This window comes from Melospiza georgiana, chromosome 6 (assembly GCF_028018845.1).
Source record: "Melospiza georgiana isolate bMelGeo1 chromosome 6, bMelGeo1.pri, whole genome shotgun sequence".
Lineage (NCBI taxonomy): Eukaryota > Metazoa > Chordata > Aves > Passeriformes > Passerellidae > Melospiza > Melospiza georgiana.
This window is the reverse complement of record NC_080435.1, coordinates 28973645-28998779: the sequence shown is the minus strand read 5'-3', so window position 1 is coordinate 28998779 and position 25135 is coordinate 28973645. Positions and strand designations below refer to the sequence as shown.

Here is a 25135-nt window from a genome sequence, read left to right as displayed (position 1 = left end):
CAATAATCATTAATTGAAAAAAACCAAAACCCAAGAGTAGTATAAACCCCTTTGAAATAAAGACCAGTGCCAGAATCCCCCTCTATGCACCAAGCCATGTCTACACCACATCATTGATCTCAGTCGGATTGCTCACAGGGAATAGTTCACTTGGAATATCAGAGGCCAGGACCCAATCTGAAACACTGCAAAGCTCTGCAAGCACACTAGCTGGGAATAATATTCACCAAAAAAAAAAAAAAAAAAAAATTGGCTGTTAAAAACCTGTATTTTTAGTAAGAATGTATTAACGGCACAGCAATGTGCTGCTGCTGCCAAAAACCCCAAGGCAGAGGGAAAGCCACTTGTGTCACAGATCAAGGGGTTGCATTTTGGAATCTACACGCAGTGGATTCCTAACTCTTCGGAAAGTTAACTGCATCCAAGAAATGGCACAGAAATCACAGAGGGACAGTGAGTGCAAACCCCCACTGGTGAGGGGTAAAAGCACTGCCCTGGGCTGGGCAGCATCTCTGAGCTGCCTACACACAGGCCAGAACTAAAGATGGCAAAGTCTCACACAGCCAGCAGCTGAATTTTCACAGAACGAGTGGGACTGCAGAAGCAGCAACTCCTGAGCAGGGCAGGCTGCTGTGAAATGCTGTCTCTGACTGTCTGCAGGCAGCTCCCTGTGCCTCAGCAGCCCCTGTGCCCCTGTTCTGTGCAGATTATCCCAGGATTTACCTCCCTTGTTCTCAGGCAGAACCGGTTATCTGCAGTGCTGCTTCAAAGTGTGGCAATGAAAGGCACCATCAGACACCCCTCTGCTCCCTCCCCAGGCTCTAGACCACAAGAACAAGACTATCCCTGGCAACAACTGAGCTGGAGGCAGCAGTTCATTCTCTTTCACCCCAAATAAACATCTGTCACTGAGACAAACTGGCAACACTTGCAGAACTGTTGGAGTTTACTCAGTGGTGCAGCTAAAGTGGCAGAGCTGAAGTACAGGGCAGGTGTTTGATGCATACTCACCAGCATAAAACATTAATTTACTCAAAGGGGGGAATCATCAAATAATTATATTCTTTTGGTCTCTTCACATGATGCCAAACTTTTTTTCTTTGATTATTCAATTATCTTCAAACCCAAGAGATAAGAACTCTGTGCTGCATTAACTAACATATTAGGAAACTAATGTATTGCAAATAAAGCTAACAGAACTAAATTATCTGCCTCAAAAATACCCCCCAAACACAACAAACTGAAAACAGGCTTCTGTGGTTTAGGGTTTTTGTTTTGAGAGAGCTTTTGCTAGTGATTTTAGGGCACTTATAAACATGAATGTCTTGCAATCTCCAAAAACATCAGCACATACAATCAGCTGGAGTAGATGTTTGAACTTTTGTAAGGTCACAGGTATTCACATCACCTCCAGCAATATCAAAGTTTCCAACTTAAGAAGAACTTTAAATAATTCCCATCTTTTCAGTTCAGAGGCTTCCTTCTTGAGCTATGATAAGAACTAATCTCAGTGCTGGACAAAAGAATAAAAGTCTGCAAGTTCTCATCTATCCCTACTAAGGTCTATTTAAGTGCCTCCCACTTTGGTACAAGCAACAAATGTAATTGCTTCATGGCCTGCGGGTGTTCATTTAACAAAAGGAGCTTTTGTGAATAAACCACAGGTGTTACCTTGCTTGATTAAAGTGAAATATGATGAAAGATTCTACAATATCAAATGACAAATTTACTAAATACTGATTAAATCGCCTTATTTAAGTAAATTGCATCTAGTTAGGATAAAATATACACTACAGAAATGCAGGAGTTTGCTTTATCACTCTATACTTAAAGTCTCACATAACTACTCCTTAATCCCTTATTTATTAATTCAGAACCAAGACTGAATAATGCTTAACAAATACTTCTTTTAATGATCCAGTTGCTCCAGGCACTGTTTCTGTAGGTTTATCATAAATGTTGTTCATATTAAGGCTGCCACCTGTATAAAACCCAACTACATTAATTAGCTCAACATTTTCAGAATCAGGGTAAGAATTTGTATTTACTTTTTTGTGCTGAAAAAGCTGTGAAATGATAGCAACCACACTGGAACCTTAAGAGCATAGCAGATGTTAAATCAACATCTTCTATGTATCCTTAAAAGGCTGAATTACCTGCAATTTAATATTTCTTAATATAAAATAATTAATTTACCTTAAATTTATAAATTTATGAATTTATAAATTATCTTAAATTTATAGGTACTTCCAAAGAGTTTAGCATTTTCCTTCTACTTGCTGAACAGTTTAAGCTGCTTATGAATAAGACATAATGTACTTGACCCAGTTTGTTTAAATGCACATTTTAAAAAGAAGACATTATGATGTTGGTCCAGGTTGTTATTAGAGAGGATGACAGTGAAACTCTAATGTGTTTTTATACAAAATCAAATTCATTGTGATTACATATTTATATTATGAATTCATTCTCTCTACAACAACATTTGTAATTTTAGTAGAAGATTTCTAAAAAGGTAAGATATGAAGACTTGCCTAAGTTTTGAAATTAAATATTAACCAATATTAAAATCACATAAGCTGCAGTGTTAACTCACACACCACAGGGGAACTAAGGAATATTAACTTAGGCTTGAATTCCTAAGACATTTTAAGATATTTTTCTCTACTGTGAAAGCACACCAGTTGGATGTTGTTCTGCAAGAAAAATGTGGGTAAGCTGTTACATTGACTTGTCAGAGCACTCATTGGTCATTTCAGTCTTTGGGATTTCATCACTGCTGCTCCTTCTAAACTTTGTGTAATGTAGGAGTAACTACTGCTGTCCTGAGCTTGACTACATGGAACTTTAAAGGTTTGAGCACTACACCCACAGCTTAATAGGAGAGGTTTTCATATCAGAGATGTCTATGGAGTCAAATATCTGAGAAAACTATCTGTCAAACATGAGAAAAATATCTGATAGTCAAATATGAGAAAAATATCTGATATCTCTTAGTATCATTTTCTACCTGTTCCAAAAGTTTTCAACTGTGTTGAATAATTCAAACACTTGCATGCATTGTTTACTGCTGAAAATATTTAATGCTGAGATAGATAGATAATTTTGTTAAATACACAGACCTCAATTCGCTGGAAAAGCTATGTATCTGTTCTCTAAAACCTCTAGCTGCAACCCTAAATTTAAATTATAAGTCATCTTTCCTTTTCTAAAACTATTATCTGTTAAAATTAAAACTAACTGGTTCATGTCTTAGGCCAAAACATCCAGACCCAAATCTCCTAGCTACATTTAGAAACTCCTAAACAAAAATTCAGAATATGCCTGTGATTGACCAGTCCAGACTCTTATTAGCCTTAGATTTTTAGAAGAAAATATTGATTACAAATCCATGAAAGATTACTGAACAGTTTGCAGAGACCTTTCTGACAGCAATAATGCTCTGTACTCACAGGTCTGCAGTTCAGCCTGGGAGAGCGGGGGCTGATAAATAATATTACCAGGGCTAAGGAATCCTGTCTGCCAGCTCCATCAGCATGGACCTGAATCTCTCCTGCACAGCTGGCACACTCAGACTAAAACCTGTGCTCAAAAGCTCCAGTTGAGGCCCAAGTAGTTGAGCAGCTTCCCAGAAGTTATTACTGAACTTTGAGAAGAGGGATAACAGAATCATAAAATGTGGCTGCTTCTATGTTCTTGAAGTATCACCAAACCAAAACTGCAAAGGTACGAAGGCCAAGCCACTTGAGCAGAAGAAATCCTGGAAATATTGGGAATTAGACTGACAAAATCCTTTGTGTTTCTTTTCTCTTGAACAATTTTGTTTTAACAGATCGGAATTTTGATTTAAAACGACTTCTCAGAAAACTCAAGGTAAGCATGAGTCATGAACTCTGTGTAGTGGGACACAGAGCCATCTGCAAATATGCCAAAGGAGCTCTCCTCTCCCACAGACATTCAGCACAGCTGCTGGTTAGAATTATGGCATGACTTTCTCTTGAGCCTCTAGAACACTCAGAGCTAAGGAGGAGCAAGAAAACACCTTACTCATTTTCCATATCAGCAACTACTGAAACTTACTCAGTGAACTACTAAACCATGAGTGTAAATATTAAGTTACTTAGAGCAAAGGGAAAAGAAGTGGTGTTTTCATTAGGTTTCTTTTTAATTGCTATTTAGAATACCTTAAAATGACTATCCAACAGTACTGAGTGCTCTGAAATACCAAACCACTTTTCAATGTCTTGCAGGGAGTATTGAAACCCTGTGATTCCAATCCTGTGTCATTTGCTTTGACATTATGTTATCCTTAGTGCCCACATTATATTCTTACTTGCTTGGCTTGCATTAGCCAAGAGCTGCTGAAGAGTTCCCAGCACTGTGCAAACACAGCAGGGTGCATTATCTTGGGAATGCTGTTGGCTCTGGAGCTCCCACAGGATGAGGAGATGCCATCTCCGTGGCAAGGCTCATTTTGCTGCAGCACAAGGCAAACACTGGCCCAGCAGCCAGGCTGGCAGCATTAGTGGGTGCTGATTGATCACCAGCACGGTGTTGCTGAGATATGGATTTGTATCTCAGCTTTTTATCACCGGGGCAGTTCCTTATTTACAGACTCTGCCTCTATTAAGTGACATTATTAGGGACTACTTTTGTTTAAGTGCCTCAAAGGCTCAGCATATTGGTGGTTTATGACATATAAGCTGTTTGATTCTGATGGTTTAGCCCTCACTTTTTCACACTGTAAATAGGAGCTGCAGCACAAGAACATATGGTACGTAAAGAAATTAAAGCTAAAGTAAATGGCATGAAAGCAAATTCAAACAGAGCAATAAGATACTCTATATTATACTGAATTATAAACCTGTATTAAGAGTTTTTTAAACGGGAAATAAAAGCTTAAATATGAAAAATAACCTTTCAGATGTAGGGTTTTTTTAGGATCATTTCAGGGGTTTACTGTGATTAATTTCCTTATTAATCCTCATTAATCACTGTATAGTTAAATGAATGAAATAGGATATCTCTTAATAAGTGAAACTAGTTCTGAATACAGCATTAGTGCTTTACCTTTTTAACTTCTGGGTTCATACTACATTGCCTCTGTTAGAGAAAAAATACGTTATGCATTCTTAAATGTTTATTACAGCAAATACACTTGTTTCTATTTATAAATGTACATTTAGCACAAAACCAAAGAAGAGCCCTGCAAAACTGCCGGCCTAATGCTCACATTCCATATCAGATATAAAAAAAAGGAAAACTATCTTTTCCTAACCTTTTAATACCATAGCAGCCTATTTAAAAAAGGAATTTCATTATACTTTCATGTAAATAGGAAAATTTCCCTAATTATTGTTCTACAGATAAACTCCAATAGTATGTACTTAAACTGTAATTTCAGCACAGGCCTAATTTATACACTCAGTTTTATATGTGGCATTAGTTCCATCAGCCTGTGATCCAACTCATCAAAGACAGGTTTCTGATACAGCTTTAGCTTTAGTGCACTCTGACATAAATAATTTTCTCTTATGATGTGTTCCTTCAGTTAAATAGAGCAGCAAGAGTATTTTAACTGCCACTGCTGCTGTGCATTTCTGCTCAGCTGAAATACCTCTTTTCAGAACAACTTATTCAGCTCATGTATGATTTTTTTTGTTTGTTTGTTTCTTTTCATTATAGCTTGGAAGGTTGGTCTGTTGTGTTTGGATTTTTTTTAATCTCCAGGTATCTCCTTGGTTGTTTGCAGCAAAAATGTATCTCATCTGTGTAATTTTACACAGAGCAAATTGTAAACAGAGTTCTCCATACACATAAAGACATCCTGAGTATATTCATGAATGAACCAGCACCTCAATAGGATCTGATTTTAGCATTCTCTCAGGCTTCAGCGTAAGAATTGTGTGTGACAATGCTGCTAAGCACAGAAATCCCAAACTTCAATGCTGTAAAATATGCCAAGACTACCAATGACACAGTCAATACAGACTAAGAACAATTCCTAAGGATTCTCCTTTTGGGGCAAATCTAAAGCAGGTGCTTACAGATAATTTTCCCACTGTATGGCCATTACTCTGCCACCTCCAGGAGCTGGCTAGCTCAGAAAACCTATCCACTAGTTGGCAATCAGCAGCACAGACTGAAGCAGGGGTCTGAGCTGCCTAATTTGGCAATGTTGCTGGCATCTGATATTCCCATTTACTGTGTAAGTCTGCAGACATGACAGAAACTTCCCAAAATAGGAGATAAGCCCTCAAGGAAAGCTGAGCAGCTCACTGTAATAAAAACAAAGACTGCTCTGACCTTACACACTTTGCAGTCACAGCATTCACACACCACTCAGATTTCCTGTTTGAAAAAAGGCAGTCAGTAGCCAAAGATAGAGTGCAAAACTCATGACACTTTTCAGGCTTTGCTCACTTAAGGAGTGGTACCTTCCCCTGGCACAGAGACCCCCCAGCAACACTCCTGGCCAGCTGGAACCACAGCCCAGGCCTTTCCTCAGCTTGGACAATCTTGTTTTTCCAAAATCCACCTCAGGCAAGTATCAACAAAACAGCCAGTTCTCTCTACATCTGCTGCCATTATTATTCGCTGTGAGGAATTCTGTGTTTGAGTTAAAAGTGCATTCACTAAAAGGAATCTGATGAGGCAATTGCCTAAACATAAATACGTGGCATGTTTCCCCTCCCCAACAATTTACTTGGTGAGTAATCCAGCCTCAGTTATGAACATAAAGTACAGATATCCATGTTGAGAATTTATCCTTCTGTAAAGGAAATCTCTCCTGAACAGATGTTAAGATCTACGTCTTTACCAAGCACTAAAGGTAGAAGGAAAACAGGTATCAGGCACAAGAGCACTTCCATTTAGATAATTTCTCCTCCTAGATACAATTTATGGTGTAAGAATTACAAAAGGTTGTCCCTTGTCTGTATTTCCACACATTAGCCTTTATGAAAACAGGAAATGGACTCTGCATTCCCCATCTGCTCCTTCTCCTCATATTTTGGATTAAAACTGGAGACAAGAAACCCTGCACTAAGAAATTGTTCTGCTGAATATTCACTTGGTCACTTCAGCCTTTCCAGAAAAGCTGATATCCTGTTTTAAGTACAAATCTTTCCTGAACTTCCTTTTCAAGACTAAGACAAGTGAGGAAAAAGATGCTCAGAGAAATGCAGTTTGTGTCTTCTGTCAGTGTACACAGAGTTCAGGTTGGTCTCCTCTGGGAAATGTGTATTCCATCACAATCATGAGCTCCACCAGAGCTACAGGATTCCTTTAACTTGGTGAGAAAGGTGGCTTTGTGTTCTTTGGGGGTTTTGGTAGGTTTTTCCTTGGTTAAACGGTTAACACAATTTGATTTGTGGAAAAACTAAATGTTTTCTCCTCTCCTTCAAAATGTAACAGAGAATGAGCTGCTTCTTTATGCCCACAAGTGAGCACAGTCTAAGAACAGCAGCTTCAGGGGCTCTGGCGTGACAGCAGCAGTGCAGGTTAGAGGCAGGTGCCCAAGGTGTGTTGCCTCAACACTGGAGTGAAAGGAACAAATTCAAACCCTCAGAGCAGGGTATGACTCATGTCCTTACTTCCTGGTGCTAAACAAGAATTTTTGCTTTAAGTAAAGCCAAACTCCACTTCAGCTGCTCAATACAAATGAAGCAATGCTAGCTGGAGGCTCCCTGGTGAAGGAGGCTGCCTTTATGGAAGCTAAATTCTTACAGGATTTGTTTGTCACAAACTGGAGCTGCCTGCAAGGAGTGTTCCATAAAATTCTCCACCTTCTCAGCACAGGACTTTGGCCACATGCTCATTCTTCTTATTCTGAGGATGGAGTGGATATGAAAGGGCAAAATCACAGCTTTGTTTAAAGATTCAAAATTCCTGGGAATATCTGATGGCTCCACAAGTGCTGAATGGAGGTAACAGTCAAACACACTTCTAGGACAAGAAAAAACCTACATTCTTCTCTGATCATCATTCCTGAGGATTTTTCTCATGATGGCCTAAAAAAAGATGCTAAAAAACATTTTGTCACTGATCTTCCCAAACTTCTGTGAAGTCTATCTGCATAAAGACAAATGAACATTGAGATTATTTTTCCCTTTTCATTGCATCACCTGACTTTTTGGCCAAGTTAGGAAAATTTCTACTTTTCCAACCATACTGAGGAACATTAAAATATTGCTACATTGAAATATACACTAAAGTATAATTTTGAAAGAAAAATCTGCAAAGCTATTGCAGAGTCAAATATTCACTTCTTAGTGTTTAAAATGCAGGAACAGTTTTGCCTGAACACCAACACCTGCACCTCTCTTTTGTACTGCACTTTATGCAGAGAATTTCAGAGTATTCTTCCAAAGGGCACAGCAGAAATATTATCTGTCTACAGTTGCTACAGAAACAAAAGGCAGAGGAAGACAGCTTGGCACAAACAGTCTAAAAGTACAACATTTTACTGTACATAATCAAGAATAATAATTTATTAATAATTTATGATTTATTATTATCCTCAAATATTGCAAATCCTTTACAGACCACCAGGCCTACTTAAGTAATCATTAATTTACATCAGAAGAAACTCTAATACTTACATAGCTGTGACTCTTAAGGAAATCTGAAGGGTTGCTTGTGCAGACTTTATCCCCTTCCAAGCCAATTACTCTTTTACAGATATTTGATTTGGGGTCATTTGGGCTTTTGACAATTACAATATCTCCTCTGAGAGGAAAAAAAAAAAACAGAAGAACTCTAGTTACAAACTAACTGAGTACATAAGCAACCATGTATCTACTCCAAAAATATTCACACCCATTAAAGATAGTCCGTTGTGCTGAAAATTCTTGTGTACAATTTTAGTTTCTTCAGTTTTACTCAGGTGTAATTTCACAGACTTTTAAAAGTTGACTCAATTTTTGTTATTGAGATCATTTATGAAACATTTAAGACTACAACCTGAGACAAGTAATACCCATAGCTGGTTTTCAAGACCAAACTACTTAGGGAAGAAGTTCACATTCACTCATTAGAATTATTCAGGGGAGGAAAAAAAGGACTTTTTCCTAGTTTTTGGAAAAAGCTGCAACAGTGACAACAGACTAAATCCAAACAATTTTGAGAAGTTGTTCATTGGGCTGTTGGTAACTTCAAGATCCTTTAGACACAATGAAAAATTACAAGTTAGAAGCAGAAAAATACACTAAAAATCAAGGGCAGAAGGTGGTTACTGGCAAGCCCTGGCAGAGGGAATGTCAGATGTGCTCCCAAGAGAGCAGCGTACTTTTGGATGCAGTAAAAGTGGCGGCTGAGGTTCTCTGAAAAGACAACATCAGAGTTCTGAATGGTTGGTTCCATGGAAGGTCCAGAGCACTGCAAATGAAAAAGAAAGGAGAAAAAAATTACTGTTTCAAACTGCTTCTTTCTAAAATAAACTTACATTTAAATGATATGCTAATAAATTAGAGAAGGTGGAATGTAGAGAACTCAAAGTGAGCTCCTCCATGGAATGTGTGATGCATTTCAAAGCTGAGGGGAGCCCCCAGAGCACCTCTGTCACAGACATCTTTTGTGAAAAATCTTTTCTTTAGAATTTTTCCTTCCTCTGGGAAGCTGAGGCCCCAGAAGAAGAATGTAAGCAATAGTTATTTGCTGCTGTGGAATGTAACAGGTGCACCTCGATTGGTCCATGTTACTTGTGTACAATTAAGGGCCAATCAAAGACAAGCTTTCTCTGAGACAGATCAGAGAGAGCTCTGTTAGTATTAATTCCTTTTTCTATTCTTAGCTTAGCAGCTTCTGAACTTTTCTCTCTACTCCTTTTTAGTATAGTCTTAATGTATTATATATCATAAAATAATAAATCCAGCCTTCTGATCATAGAGTCAAAATTCTCGTCTATCTCTCTCACCCTGAAGAACCTTTGCAAAGCCTTGCAACACACCTCTAACTCTGTTACAGTTCTATATTTCCTTGAGGCTGGTCCTCAACTGCACGAGGTGCTATAAGGCCCTCATTGATTCCCTTCAGCACTACATCTCCAGGAAATTTTTAGGAGCAGTGCTCAAAGCCCTACCAGCTTACCCCTTTCTCTCTCTGTGACACAGAACCATCACAGAAGCTGCAGGAGCAGCTCACAGCCAGACTCCCCCATGCCCAGCAGCAGTATCTGCCAGGTTAAGGACCTGGGGAGGAGGGGCAAGGAGCATAAAACACCCAAAAATTTGGCCAGAGTGTGAAACAAAGGCATTTCCTATCACTGACTCCAGTGTTTCTTAAAGGATGGACTCTGTGCAAAAGGCTTAATCAGAGTTTCCCATTTACTTCAGTGATACCTTGAGCAATAACACATCAGAATACAAAGTACAAATAACCTTCACAAAGGCTGGAGCCCCTTCCCATAAATTGTGTTAAATGACAAAACCTGAAATACTGGCATCATCACACAGAAAACTGTCAGTATTCCAGTTTTATCTCCTTTTAAATGTCATGAAAAAGAAGAGTTACCACAACAATCCCTCCAAGGTACTCGAAGGCACAGTGTGCTATGCAGCCATACTGCACCGTGTAGCCCAGAAACCGGCAGGCTTTTCCTAGGGCATTGCGAAGCATCCTACAGTGGTACGGTGCCCAGCAGCTCTGCAGCAAAACACAAGAGGATCATTCATTGGAGAACAAGCAATCCTACGTTTACAAACCCATCTCTAGTGTGTAACAGGTGGGCAAGATTAAAAAAAACTCAACAGTGGAATGATCCCAACAAATAACCAGACAGACTTGAAGAGGTGCATAGAGAAATGAGGCATCAGGTCTTCTGTTCTCAGCTGTAGCACAGTGCCATAATTTCTGCAGGACATTAGCCTGTAAACATTTTCTGACCCCCTTCCCCAAGTATTCAAGTCCAACTCTGATTGGGAGATCCAATTCCTACAATGCTAATCAAAATAAAATATTTCCGTACCACAATTTGGTGGTTACGCTTAAGGAAGTGGAAAACAAACATAATGAAGTAATTGAAGAAAAAAAAACTCTTCCCCTTAAACTCAGTGTTGCCTTCTCATGAACCAAAACCACTGCAAGATTTCCCTCTTTTCCTAAGATAGGTCAATAGAGTTTGCTGAGCAAATACACTATGTTGAAAAGAAGAAAAGGAAAAATGCTGTGTAAAATATGCCCATTTCAAAATTAAATAGAGACATTTTCTTCTACATTTCACTCATGAAATGAAGGAATTTAAAAGTGCATGGGTTTATTTTCACAACTCTCACTAGAATTTAATGGGAGTTTTGCCTGACTACATTCCAAAGACAACCATTATTGGGAGCAAATATTCTCTAACAAGTTCCAAAAGAGCGGTCCTTTTCTTTTTTATCTACATAAACTTTTCTGCACTAGAACAGCTTAAACCAAGCTGTGATTCATCATTCACTATCTGACCATTTTCACAGCAATGACCCAAAATACAATGGCAAACAGAAAAGTCTTGAATTGTGTCATTGGCAGATGCAGGAACTGCAATGGAACAGCTCCCCTGGAAGGGGAATGCACTTTCAGCAGAATCCATCCTGGTGAGGCACACAGGTGCCTGGCTCTTCTCAATTCAGTGCACCAACCAATGCCTTATCTTAGGCCAGACACACTGAGAGTCCAGAGCTGTGACACAGGGGACAAAAGGAAGGTGGAGGCACAGCAGATGAATCTGAGTTGCAGAAGTAGGTGAATGCACAACTATCTGAGAGAAGTCCATCATCACTAGTTCTTAACGGCACCTGCTGGAAAGGAGCCTCACATTGCTTCTCAGTTCAGGAAGAAAGAAAAATACTGCAGAAGTATCCACTATTTTTGCCCCATGCTATTCAGAAACCTTATATTAACACATTAACTGTCGCCCTGATTTTTTAAGATTTTCTGAGCCTTCTGATGTTTGCATTGTTGTTACTAACTTTCTCACACACTTTGTGTAAATAACTCATTGTTTTGCATTCTTTTACGGAGGAGGAGAAATTTGATGGACTGTTGGCTTGTCCAGTGTCATTGAAGAGGTGGCACTGTCACCCTCCAATCCACTGTCACTTTTGAAAATCTATAAATCTTGGAATCAGAAATTAAAAAGTTTTTTTTTACCTTGAACAAAGCAGCATGTGCACGTGGTATTATTTCGTGTCCTATAGTGACATTAACATATTAAGATTGCAGAGAATTTAGGCACCTGTGGGTATTGCAGGTAAGCAAACAATGCATTACAATGCCCAGAGTACACAGATCAATCTGGGACAAATAAACAGTAACAACCATGCATTCAAAAGAATGTGCAAGCCTCCCATGCCACCAGCTGTCAGGTTGGCACTAAAAGATTTTTATTATGAAACTCCAAACAACTGCAATACATGTCAGAAAACAGGTTTCAAAGTGATTGTAACAAAGTGACTGTTTCCTTATGGATTTTGGGTGACACAAACCTAGGAATAGTTACCCTGGACATGTGTTTCCTTGGGATGCTTGTGAGTAGATTTGGGAGCTACTCAGGGACACTCAGGGCTCAGAGTGAGCTTTGCCTGCTGCCAGAGCTGCCATGGGAAAAACTAACCACAAGGACAGAACATGAGTGAAGAGCTCTCAAATTTTGTTCCCAGTTCTCTCAAAATAAATTAACGCCTGAGACACAGATTTCACCAACCCCTTCTTATAAATGTAGTACAAAGGATTGTTTTAAATGTTCAAGCTTACCAGATTTTATAACAATCAAAATATTCTTAGTTTTATATAAAAGCTTTTGACTACTACTCAAGAAAGTTAATTTGAAATGAAGACACATATATACCTGGATTATACAGTCTGACACTAGCCAGACAAGGTACCTCAGACTAGTCTGACAAGGTACCTCCTGAGGATGGGAGGGTGATTTAAACATTAAGGTTCATCTTTAGACATCTAATATTCATTTCCAATAACCAAAATCCTAAAAGTTTCCATGTCATTTTAAGTAATGACTTCTAGTTAATAATTGGTTGTAGCAAGTTTAGTAAAAAAACCACCAGACCAAACTAGTTTATTTAAAAAAAAAGCCACACAGAGAAAAAATTAACTTGAGCATCATTAAATTATAATTGTTAAAAAGTATCATTGTTAAAATATAATTGTTTCCTCTGAGAACTTCATATCATTCTATTTTTGAAACAATGTCATATTGTTGATCACAAGGAAGTAAACAGTTTTCCACATCACACAATTTTAATACAAAGTACCATCAGCAGGCAACTCCACCAGATCAAACATAAGACCATTAAGCACAATAAAACAAATTATTTAAGTCACAAGCCCCTTGAAAACTGAATGGCTCTGCAGTGTAAACATCCTTATTGCAGAATGGCCTAAAACCTAATTACCTCCAGGTACTACCTAATATCATGTAGCAGGTAGCTGAAAAATTTCTACCAAAATCAACACTGGTTAAAAAAAAGTCACACACACATATCCATATTTATCACAGAGAACACAATTTCATTATTTTACCACAAGTGTATAGTTGTAAAATACACAGCAAATAAAATGCAAAATGTAATTACAAGTATCTTCTGTTCCCTCTTCCACCCATAGCCGCGCTTTCATCATTGGGTTTTTGTTTGTTTGTTTATAAAATTAATCACAGCTAGCAGGGCAGAAACCACTTTGAGCCTCATGAATGACATCCAAGAGATGGGAAAGGATTAGTTCTCAGTTGCTGCCAGTTATAGCGCCAGGTGGCTTTTGCTGCGGCGAAGGTGTTACCGATAATCCCATTACATTGGTACTAAATCTTGCAGACATCAAAATTATCACCAAGGTTCCTTTTCATCCCATCCTTTCCAAATGACTGGAAGTCGCTTCACCTGAAAGAAGTCAAATCCACATGCAGCTGCTGTTTTAGCAGCCAGCGGACTCCCTGAGAATGCCAATTGTGATCCAATTTCGCTGTGCTGGTGGCCCCCTATTCCCTGTCCAATAATACATCTGTTAAAAAATCCTACAGCTACAAATCAAGTTTAATCCTACCAGGGACCTCATGTTGGTCTTGTCTTCCAAAAAGGCAGCAGGTTTTGCTGTCTATCTCTGCCAGTGTCTGGGGAATACTCTTTAAATCCCAGCTCTACTTAGAAGAATAAGCTAAGGATCACAAAACATGACCTCAAAAACCCTGATATGACTATATTCTGACCCAGAGGCATTCATTCTAGGTGAAGATTAGAACTTTGCATAATAAGATTACACAGCAAGTGAATGATATCAAGGGACTATCCATATGCAGCCGCCTGGTTTTCTATAGACAGCCTGTGCTCTGCAATATGCAGTGCAGACGAAACAGAGCTTGGGCTTTCTAGCTGAAATAAAATAGATTCACATAAATTAGTTGGCCATTTCCAGATTCCTAAATCCCCTATTACATCTTTTATTGACAGCTCCTGTGAGGATAGCACAAATGGTATTCTCTTTGTACTCTTTGCTTCTGTAGCACCCGCGCTCTGAGGGAAATGTACGTAGGTTGTCTAGAAATTAACATCTTGTTTGCTGTAATCTTGGATTACAATTATTGTCTATATAATAAAATTAGAAAATCAATGAGCAGCTTTACCATTTCCAGAAGACCAATGGCATTGTGTAGCACAATTTAAGATGTGGTGATGAATTTTTAAATACGGGAAAATCAAAGTTGCAGGCACTGAAAGTGTGACTAAACAAATCACTGCACTTGACACTAAACAGATTTTTCACTTTCATAAAACATCTCCGGTCACATTTGCTTTATATTATGTTTCCCAATTCTGGAATTTCATTGAATATGTAGTGAGAGATTCTCAGTTTTTCCTTCCTCAACAGAAACTCTTCCCCCAACATTCTCCACTTCTAACCAGACACCTTTCTCTACACATAACTTGCACCATCTCTTTCCCACAGAATTACTCTGAGATTACTTTAAAAAACAATCCAAAAACCCAAACCAAAGAAAAAATTGCACACTGACTAGGCCATTTAAATATTTATGTTTGAACAGTTATTTATATTAAAGTATTATTTTAAAACTTCTGCATGAAACTGATGTCACATGTACTAGAAGAGCAAAGGGTGTATATCTTGTTTATTTGGATGCTTCCCATATTAGATATACAATATGTTTTAAATATATATATATGAATATACAAATATACAAAATGCTTTAAATATTCTAATTTCAATCTGAGGATTCTGAACACATCTAAAGCAAAACAAAGAACCATTTTCAAAAGGTCCCTCTGTGCTGGAGATCAGAAGAATTGCTTTTTATTTCCAGCTGTTGCTTTACTCTGGAAGAAACACTGGACTTGGTCTGGCAAATGTGAGCAAGCTTGGTGATATTCTGCAAGAGATTACATTTTTACACATTATCTCTACCAGGCACTGGCAGTTTGTCTCCAACAAGAGCTCCTTCAGCTGCTGATCTCAAGCTGACAAGGAGTTTAATCCTGTAAACATAACACAATTGGCTGGTGTTAAATAACCAGAGACTACAGACAAGAATGAGCATTTTCCCAACACAGATTTCAGGTAGTTCTCACTGGTTCTATTTACCTTTGGGAAGCAGCTCCTAACACTTGCACAACCCTGAATAAAACGCTGCTTTAATGGCCAGATGCATTCCAAAGCTTGTCCTCCTCTGCAGCTCCATTCACTCCTCTTTGCTGAACAGTGAAATCCAGAGAGCTGAGCACAGGCATGGTCATACATGGGCCTCTGAGGGATGCCAAAATATTCACTTTACATCTTCTGCAACAAGGTCAAAGCCAGGACAAACACCAAAGGTCTGGCAGACACCAGTCACTTTCCTGGTAACGGAGAAAAATGGGTTGTGCCCACGCCACAGTGGTGAAATAACTCTGTGTGTTTGTCTTCAATTTCAATACATTCACTTCCTTGAGACACAGATGTATAAACACTGAAAATTCATTTCAGTTTTGTAAGACAAAGAGTTACAAGCCTCATTTTCACATTAGGCACTAGAAATCTGCAACCCTACAAAAGCTGAAGCTGCCCATGGCTCACAAGCCCCCTGCACTTCCCAGCTGACACATCTTGTGGAAATATGATTTGGAAATAGTGCTCAAATCAGTGAAGAGAAGAGAGATTAATATCTCCCCTGTGCACTGAGAACTCAGAAGGCTGTTTACTTAAAATATTTTGTCATTACAAAGAGGATGGTTTGTGGTAAAAACCAGCCAACCCAACAAAAACACCACAAACAAAAACCCAATTCCCCTCCACATTTCAGTACATCATCACCAAGGCTATTTAGAAAATCCACAATTGTCTCCATTTTATTGCCAGCGCTGGTCTCAGACAGAATGCCATCCTTGAAGAGTGCTCCAGAGTAGTTTAAAAACACAGAAGTCACAAAGTATCAAATCTTTAAACAAATAGTAAATCAAACAAATAAACAAACCATTAAACATCTTAAAAATACAAAGGCAAAAAACAAGCCCAGTTTTAGCACTGTCAGAAAATAGCAGTGAATCCTTCTGTATGTTTATCAATACTCCCAGTTATGAGCATCACCTTCTAATGAAACAGCTTATGAACACTCTGCATTTAAAAATGTGTTAAAAACAGGAGAAAGGCAACAGTCATACAAGAGAGTGCTCAGTATTTACATTTTCAAGTTACCTGAATTAAAGAAAAATGCAAATCAAGTGCTGTTATTCTGCAAAAATGTTGAGTGCTTTTCCAAACTGCTTTTAGTTACAAAGTTCTAAATACACAAATGTTCATCGACTCAAGGATTTTTTTCAGGGCAAACTGGTACTTTAGGAGAGTTTATGCAGTAAAACTAAACTGTAATCAGTATTTTTGCTCATTGCTCAATAAAATTTTATTAGTTATTTCTGAGCTGTTTTATGTGTAAAACACAAGTTCTGTAAGGTGTTCTCCACTTAGAGATACAAGTATAAAAAAGTTCCAAACATCAAGAGATGAGTGCAATGATATTCAATCTAAGTTAATCCCCAGACATCCAAATCCATGAATAAAAATTCATCAGTTTTAAATACACTGAGCCTATTAAGCAAGAACAAAAGCATATGCACAAAAGAGCTTTTAATATATTTCAAAGCCCACAAGAGGCACGGTCTCATTAAAATTATAAATTACACAAACATGGAATAAAGATTCAAACTGCAGTGCAGCTAAGCAGATTACAGCAAAGCCCGCGTTCCATATGATAACACACCATGGCCCTCCCAGATGGGGGCTTGGAACAAAAAGGCCATCACTGCAGCTAGGGAAAACCTCCTTGTGATCTCTGCTTTCTGTTCAGCAGATGACAGCCAAATAATATGTTGATTATTCTGTTTGTGCTGCTAAGCTTGTAAGATGGAATAAAAGCGATATGATCTATTGTGAACTCCATGCTAATGTGTTGCTCCACTCATAAATAATATACTGAATTTATTCTGAAACTATCTTTTTATCTGACTTGCAGGTTTTAAATGCATGAACTAAAATAGGAAGCCAGCATAAGCTATTATTTAATTTGATGCTTTAAAATAAAAGATGCAGCTGACACAATAATAAATGTGAAAACTGACTACTTAGTGAATCAAATAAGTAGAGGTGCCTTTCTCCAATTTGGTAAATGATCCTAAGCTGAGGTGCAGAGCACACTCCAGCCCCACAAACTGCACCAAACACATCCCCAAGCAGGGCCTGCATGGCTCATTTTACCACAGCCAGCCAGCCCAAACAGGAGTTTCAAACGAGGACACAATACTTGTGAAACAGAAAAGCAGTACAGAAACAATCACTGCATAACTTCATTAGTACTGTCTCCCTGGACTGCCTTCTTAAAAACTTTTCAGGTTTTTAATAAGTGCTAAGTTTTTATTTAATCTACATCTGCTCATCTGGTTTGTTCCAAGAGTACAGAACATGGCTTGCCCTTTCTTCCATAATACATTGATTTTCTAAAAGGAAAATCAGTGACTGGTCATACAGATACTTTGTGCATGCTAAGAAAATTGATGATATTCCTGCCAGAAATGTTAAAAATTCTATTAAAAATTCACTGTGGCTTGGCAATAGCATGAGAACACCAAGATCAAACAGTGCTTCACACTTCTTGGACCAATGGAAGCACAAGTGAGAGAAAGCGGAAACATGAGGCTCCAAGAATGTGCAACAGTTTCCACAGAAATATAAAAGCAGGATATAAAAAAAAAGCTCCATTACCTTTCTCCCTCTGCTAGGGACACTGTCACAATTACAGAAATATTTTCAATGACAGAAATATTGAAAACATGGCTACTGAAGAGACACAGGTTTTCTGATAAACCTTAGGGCTAAAACTTCACATGAATTACCCCCTCATTGCAATGAAATAAGACATTCTATTCTTTCCACACAAAACCAAGCCAGGACTTTGAAACAATTAGTGAAGCTCACATTTCCAGCAGCACCCACAACTAAATTAAACTCCCAATTCATTTCCAAGATTACTGTTCTGCAGGTTTCAGTAATATTGTGTGTCCCACTCACAATACACTGAGTTATTCTGCAGTAACCACTTACAGGATTGTTATTTCTAGGACCTTGATAACATTTTGGCTTTCCTCTATCTGTTTCAGTATCTACAGTTTTTAAATGTGAATTTATTTTTAGTCCTTTTACATATATTATCTCACACAAAATGCAATTCAGTACAAAGGGGGAAAAATTTGGAAAAAATGGCAGCCCTGCTCCCAGACAGATGCTCCTGAAATGGGGTTCCCACAAAGAACTTTTGGCATGGAATTGGCAGGCTCAGTGGAGGGGATGGAAGCTGAATTCACTGAGATAAAGAATAATGATGATTTGCTAAAATACAGCCTGGCTACAAAAAAAGGCCAGATATTCATTATTTTATTTTATTCTATTATTTCACCAAAACATTATTCCAAATTTGAAACCATTTAAGTTTCCCTAAGTAGTCAGTTGTGAATCTGGCTTTACAAGGAGTTTTACTAGATTGCTTGCTTGTCTTATACCCAACTTTACAACTCACACTGAAAAATCTCAATTTTACTTCCTGACTACTTAAATGCCAAAATTTTCTTCCTCTGCCCCTCAGTGACTGAATTATTTTACCATTCTAGTCAAAATTTTTGAAGAGCAAGCAATACACATCTCTACAGAATTATTTACTGCAGGACACCCTGGCCCATGCCTCACTCTGGGGATGGCCAGAGTGCTGAGAAAGTCAGTGGGAGTTGAAATATCAAGCTGGCATTCCTGTCTGGAATATCTATGGGAGACAATAACCACAAAACATCATTGGCCAGTGCCAGAAACCTGAGGTTCCTTCCATGTTTGTGAGAAATACAAGGAAAATAATCTCTATTAAATACAGCACTGATCTGTGTGATGCTTACTAAGACACTAAATTAAACTCACAATTCACTTTCAAGATTATTGTTCTGCAGGTTTCAGTAATATTATGCTGTACAGTTGTGAAATTACAGAAACATAAAATAATTTTTAAAATAACTTCTTGTCTTCAGCACATACTACTTCAACTCACGTCTCCTAATTTACTTCTATTTTAAAAGAGCTGTTTAAATTTGACACGGGTTTAAATTTTTTTCCCTGTTACTCAGCATACCCACAAGGATGAATCAGGGTAACATCTGAATAAGATGTTATGTTTTATACCATATCATAAAACTAGCAAGTCCTAAACCCTCCAGATAGTTATTTCACTTGCTACAGACTGACTGAATAAGCATCTTTAAGCTTTTTCACACTGACAAAAACCCAGATCTTTTGGTGTCAGAGTTTCCAGGATTAAACATTCTTTCCAGTTGTTGGCTCATGGCCTGAAGATCTGCACTTTCAAATTTATCCCATTGCAGCTAGTTCAAAGATCAGGAAAATGAAGCCATCTTCTTTGCAGCCATAATCCACGACCCATGCTGTTAGGTACTTAAGAACATCTCCAAAGCAAACTACCTTGTTTCAGCTGCCAGTGGGAGCTCAGCAGGGCGTGGCTCACAGGACTGGGCAGGTGACTCGCTGCCTAATCTGATTTGGTGCCTGTAAAACTTTAATCAGTGCAGTCTAAAACCAGCACATTCCACAACTGATGAGAGAAGCAGCCTGGCCATGGAACTGCAAACTCTAATAAGATTATGAATTACAACAGCTACTGGGATGTGCTTTTCTGGTTCTCTATCCCACACGTAAATCCAGCAGAAAAATATCACTGAAAGCTGTCTGGCAGACATATTTAAATGAAATTAAATTGAAATTAAATGGGCTGGTGATTAATTTATTTATTTATTATTCCAAAATGAAGAGCATTTTGTTCAAAGACAAGAACATACACGAATCTTCTGCAGCACAACTAAAATCCAGCAAAACCATTGATTTGAAAGTAAAGACATCAGAGCACATCCATCAGCAGTAACACCCTGCTGGTGAGGAACCTCCCCACACAGTGCTGCTGGTGTTAACTTGCCCTGTGAGCCCACATGGGCAACCCAGGTGGTGAAGGGAGGCCAGGACAAGTGTGCTCCTCTTATTGATACCTTCTGTCCCTTCATGGTCACCAAAGCTGATGCCTTGTGCAGGCTGCCCTAGAGCAGCAGGGGCTGGACAGAGCTACAGAATACAGCAGGGATTGATTCAAAGCATCTCCTCCATGGATCCACCTTGGGCAGCACCAGAGCCCAGCCAGGGCTGCACCCAAGATGACCCAAAATGGCCCCAAAATGCACGAGCGCTCCCGGGCTCTCTCCCTGGGATCAGTTCTGCTCCATTTGCACCTTGCAGTTCATTGTCCCATTCCAGCTTTAGCCCAGGCACTCCCACCCTGCTTGTTTTTCTCTCTGCAGCCCACGGGGTTTGTGCTCTGGGGCTGAGATTGGGATCATTTGTCCTTGGTGCCCAGCTGGAGCAGGAATTGTTTTGTCTCCCTGCTCTGTGCACAGAGCTCACCATCCCTGAATGTGGAGCCCAGACCCACACACTAAAGCAGCACAGAATGTGAAAATAGAAAAGCTGAAACACTTCAAGGGCTGCTGTTCTGGGGACACCAGGATTTCCCCAAGTCTGTAGGCTACAGTTTTGGAAGAGAAATGTCAAACATACTTGCAGATCAAATTCCATGCATAACCCTTCCCCAAATGTTCTGACTGCTCTCTCATTTTCCATTGTATTCCCTCAATTTTTATTTTTATTTCTAAGGGAATTTTCCCCCCAAATCCTCTTAATCCATCTTAGAATCTGCGAGTAGCTGAATTGTACCAGCAAGTTTGCAAGAGGAAAACAGAGAGCTTGATTTCTCCAGAGCACAGTTAGGATTTGCAGTTAAACTGACATCCCCATTTGAGCAGCTCTACTTGCAACATGTGAGCTGTGAGGAAGGAAAGTTCATTATTCTACAGTTTCAGACATCCCAAAACAGACTAAAAATGTTTAAACCTCTCCATTCTCCAATGAGTAGGACCCCTGTCCATTGCCATAGCTCAGCTGACAAGAAATAACTTCCTAAGACACTTCCTGAGCACTGGAAATCACTTCCATGTTCCTCAGTCTCTCTGCATTTCCATCCCACCCCTAGAGCAGGAGCAGTAGGATTTATCTACCTCATAATGTCAGCGAAATGTCTACAATCACAATTGCTGGGGTCTTGCTTTCTGCCAGACACCAAATCCTAGTGGAATCTTCTACAACCACTGAAAATTCACCTTTTCAAAACTGGACATGTGAATATAAGCAAACCTTCAGTATGATTCAAAAAGGGTGAAAAAAATATTGTTATTCCTGGAAATGAAACACCGTTGATTTAAAAATAATTAACTAAAAAAATCTGAAATTAAACTTGCATTAAATGAGTTCTTTCTCTGAAATTTGTCTGAAATACAGGTAAAGTCAGATTGTAAGCAGTATTACCATAAGCACATATGCATTGTATTAAAATGTTAATATTTGAAAAATAGCTTATTTCCACTCACTTTCTAAATCAGTAGGACTTTAACTGCACCCATCAGGTTCAAATGTGACTGGGGAAAAATGAACACCACGAACAGAACTACTGCTATATTTTAGAAGTTCAGTTCTCATACTGAAAAAATTGTATCTACTTCATTATTTTTGTTATCCATGAAACAGTCTCTCATGCTGTTACCATGTAAGACACCATTTCTCTATATTTGGAAGGATATCTACAAAAAAATTGTAACAAAAATATCACTCGATTAAAAGCCCATTTTTAAAATGTAAAAATCCAATTTTTATTCTGAAATAACTACAAAGTTCTGGGAGGTTGGGCTGCTCTCCTCCATGCAGCACCACCTCACAGGATGGCACAAAATAAAATTATTGAGAAAGTCAGTTGGTAGCTCTAAATCAGTTTAGTGAGCTCAGCCAGCCCAAGGAGGGAACTGACCAGCACCAGAATTTGCTGGATTGGAAACAGAGCAGGAGCAGGGAGTGAGATTTCCTCTTCTGCAACCCTGAGCCACTGGATCAGCTCCTGAGCCAGTGAGGATTGTCAGGAAATGTGCAGTTTATCCAAGAAACACTAAAAATGGGAGGGGCATGGCACAAGAGTTCCCATTTGCAAAATACTTTCATTATGTGTGTTCACTTTCCAATAGGAAAGAGAAAAAAGGAAAAAAAAAAAGAGAAGGAGTTATTTAGCCTCCAGTTTTAATTGGCCCGTAGGAAAATGAGGTTAAAAATTATAACAAACCCTTACATGGCAGGCAAGTAGTAATGAAAGAACAAAAGAGAGGGCTCAGCCCTGGATCTATGTCAAGTTAACCCACAATAGTGTATTTTAATTAAAAGAAACAATAAAGCAAGGAAATACTTTGTGTTAACGAAGAAAAGAAAATATACTGCTTGGAATGGGAAAAAACCATCCCAGAGATTGAGTAGGTGCAGTTTATCACTGGATCTTCTTTCTCTTGTCACTGCTTACCTTTCTGACAGGTAAGCACTGACTTATCAGATATCCTTATCACTGGGTTATGAGCTTCTGTAACAAAGATCTCAACAGATACCCTGCAACTGCTGTGTCACACACACCTGAAATATTCAGGGATTTGGGCTCCAGGAGCAGAGTACAGCAAGAAAAGGCAGAGTCACTGTGATGTTTGAAAGTGGAGAACTCTCCCAAAGTTTCAGCCTCCTCTTCAGTCAGACAGAATTCACACCACACCATTCCACTGACAGAAACAGAGGCCCAAACCCTTTTAAAAGAATTGTGGATTGTGCTTTGGGTCTTTATTTTGTTGGCATTTCCTATTCCAGATATTCACACCTCGCTGGTCACATACTACACAAGTGAAATTAAACACCTTTGTTTATTTCTTGCCACGGTTTCCAGTCTCCTTTGATCTTCTCCTCTACAGACAGACACTTCTAACTTTCACTGAACAATAATCTCTACTTAAAATGAAGTATTATCCAGTATTTCACAGCTTAGCAGAACATACAAAATCTTAAGACAACCTCTTGATACTCCTGATAAAAGATTTTGATTTGTCTACTGCTCAGCACGTGTGGGAGCTTGGCCAGCAGCAAAAAGAACATCCTTTCCCCAGCCAGGGCCACATGATGCTGAAGTTTCATGCTCCTGAATTTGAATTGGGTACGAAGGGAAAACTCTGAGGTCCAGGACTGCCCACATATTGCTGCTCTTTCATGCTGCTCATATTTAACACAAGGATTTTTCCCCTCAATTAAAAAGCGACTCAAGAACCACAGGTGTTCAGAAAGTTGGCTCAGAATGACAGTACACACGATTCACTGGACTGAAAGGCTGAGAGTGAGGGATTACAGTATTAAAGCTTGGTTTTTATATTTTATACAAGAGCCTTCTAGCAGCTTGGATGCACCTGAATCACCGACATGAAAAACAAACATAAAAACACTTTTGGTAGTGGCTGTTCTATCCACGGACAGGAGCTCCCCTTGCTTTCAGAGCACCAGAACACAAAGCGCTGGCTGACAAACCAAACTAGAACTTGTCAAAGCATTTTAATGTCCTTTAACTTTTCCTACCACACATCTTGGTGCACGCCGACACAAGATCTTGCTGCCAAGTGAAGGCATTAAACCACACGCCTACACAGGTCTGTGCCTATGCACAACCAAGCAGCGACCCAAGTATACTCACATTATGTTAAGAAAATACATTTAATAAACACTTTTCCCTTTCAGGCTCTTTCCGAGGGGGCCGATGCCGCTCCAGGCGAGCCTGTGCGACCCCGGCCCTGCAGGCACGGGACAAGCGGAGTGTCCCTCCACGGCACCCGAACCGCACTCCCCGCGCCGTTCCGTGCCCGCTGCCAGCCCCGGTGTGCCCTGGTGTCCCCTCGGCCCCAGAAAGGCCCCGGTGTCCCCTCGGCCCCGGCAAGGCCCGGTGTGCCCCGGTGTCCCCTCGGCCCCAGAAAGGCCCCGGTGGGCCCCGGTGTGCCCTCGTCCCCGCTTCCCCCCGGTGCCGCTCTCACCTCCCCGTTCGCCGCCGGGCCCCGCAGCCCTCCGCCGGCTCCGCACGTGCCAACACCGCGTGCTCCCATTGGCCGGCGGCTCCCCCAGCCGCTCCCCCATTGGCGGAGCGCCGGCCCGGCGTGCCCGGCCCCGACATGGCGGCGGCCGGCGGGGAGCGGGGCCGCACCAGCTTCCAGCGCAGGCCCGGCGCCGGCCCGCGGCCGCCCGCGCTGCCGGGCACTCGGCCCTCGGTGCGCCACGGGCAGCTGCTGCTCTCCAGCGGGCTGCCCTCCCTGGACTGTGTGCTAGGTTGGTGGGAGCGGGACTGGGACCCCTTTGCCAGGCCCTGCCTGCCCTCCCGTAACCCCGCGGCTGCTCCCGAGGCTGCTCCTTCCTCCCCTCATCCCGGGATCGCGGGGAGGGCGGGAGGGGCAGGAGGACGGGGCAGGCAGGTCGGGTGTCCCAGCTGGAGCTGGCGGAGGAGCCGCGCTGCCATCGCTGCGGGCAGCCCTGCGGAGCCGCTCCGGGAGTTCTCCCAGCGGCACATGGCCGGGGCGATTGGCGCTGCCACGGGGAGGGTGCGGGCTTTGGGCTGGGAAAGCCGGGTCTGCTGCTGGGTTTGGGCTGGGAAAGCCGAGTGTGTTGCTGGGTT

The 25135-nt window shown here is 40.2% G+C and overlaps 2 protein-coding genes across 2 annotated transcripts in view; one reads left to right on the top strand and one right to left on the bottom strand.

The window, feature by feature from the left end:
* The window catches only part of IMMP1L (inner mitochondrial membrane peptidase subunit 1), a 32192-nt gene extending 7621 nt beyond the window's left edge, over nucleotides 1–24571 (bottom strand). The window contains exons 1-4 of the mRNA XM_058025575.1: nucleotides 24504–24571; nucleotides 10513–10644; nucleotides 9290–9378; nucleotides 8604–8730 (exon numbers count right to left, since the gene is read on the bottom strand). Of these exons, the coding sequence (XP_057881558.1) occupies nucleotides 8604–8730; nucleotides 9290–9378; nucleotides 10513–10617 (321 nt within the window). The 5' untranslated portion in view covers nucleotides 10618–10644; nucleotides 24504–24571. The remainder of the gene's footprint in view (nucleotides 1–8603; nucleotides 8731–9289; nucleotides 9379–10512; nucleotides 10645–24503) is intronic.
* Nucleotides 24572–24638: 67 nt separating this feature from the next.
* ELP4 (elongator acetyltransferase complex subunit 4) overlaps nucleotides 24639–25135 on the top strand; it is a 142365-nt gene continuing 141868 nt past the window's right edge. The window contains exon 1 of the mRNA XM_058025972.1: nucleotides 24639–24792. Coding sequence (XP_057881955.1) covers nucleotides 24639–24792 — 154 coding nt within the window. The remainder of the gene's footprint in view (nucleotides 24793–25135) is intronic.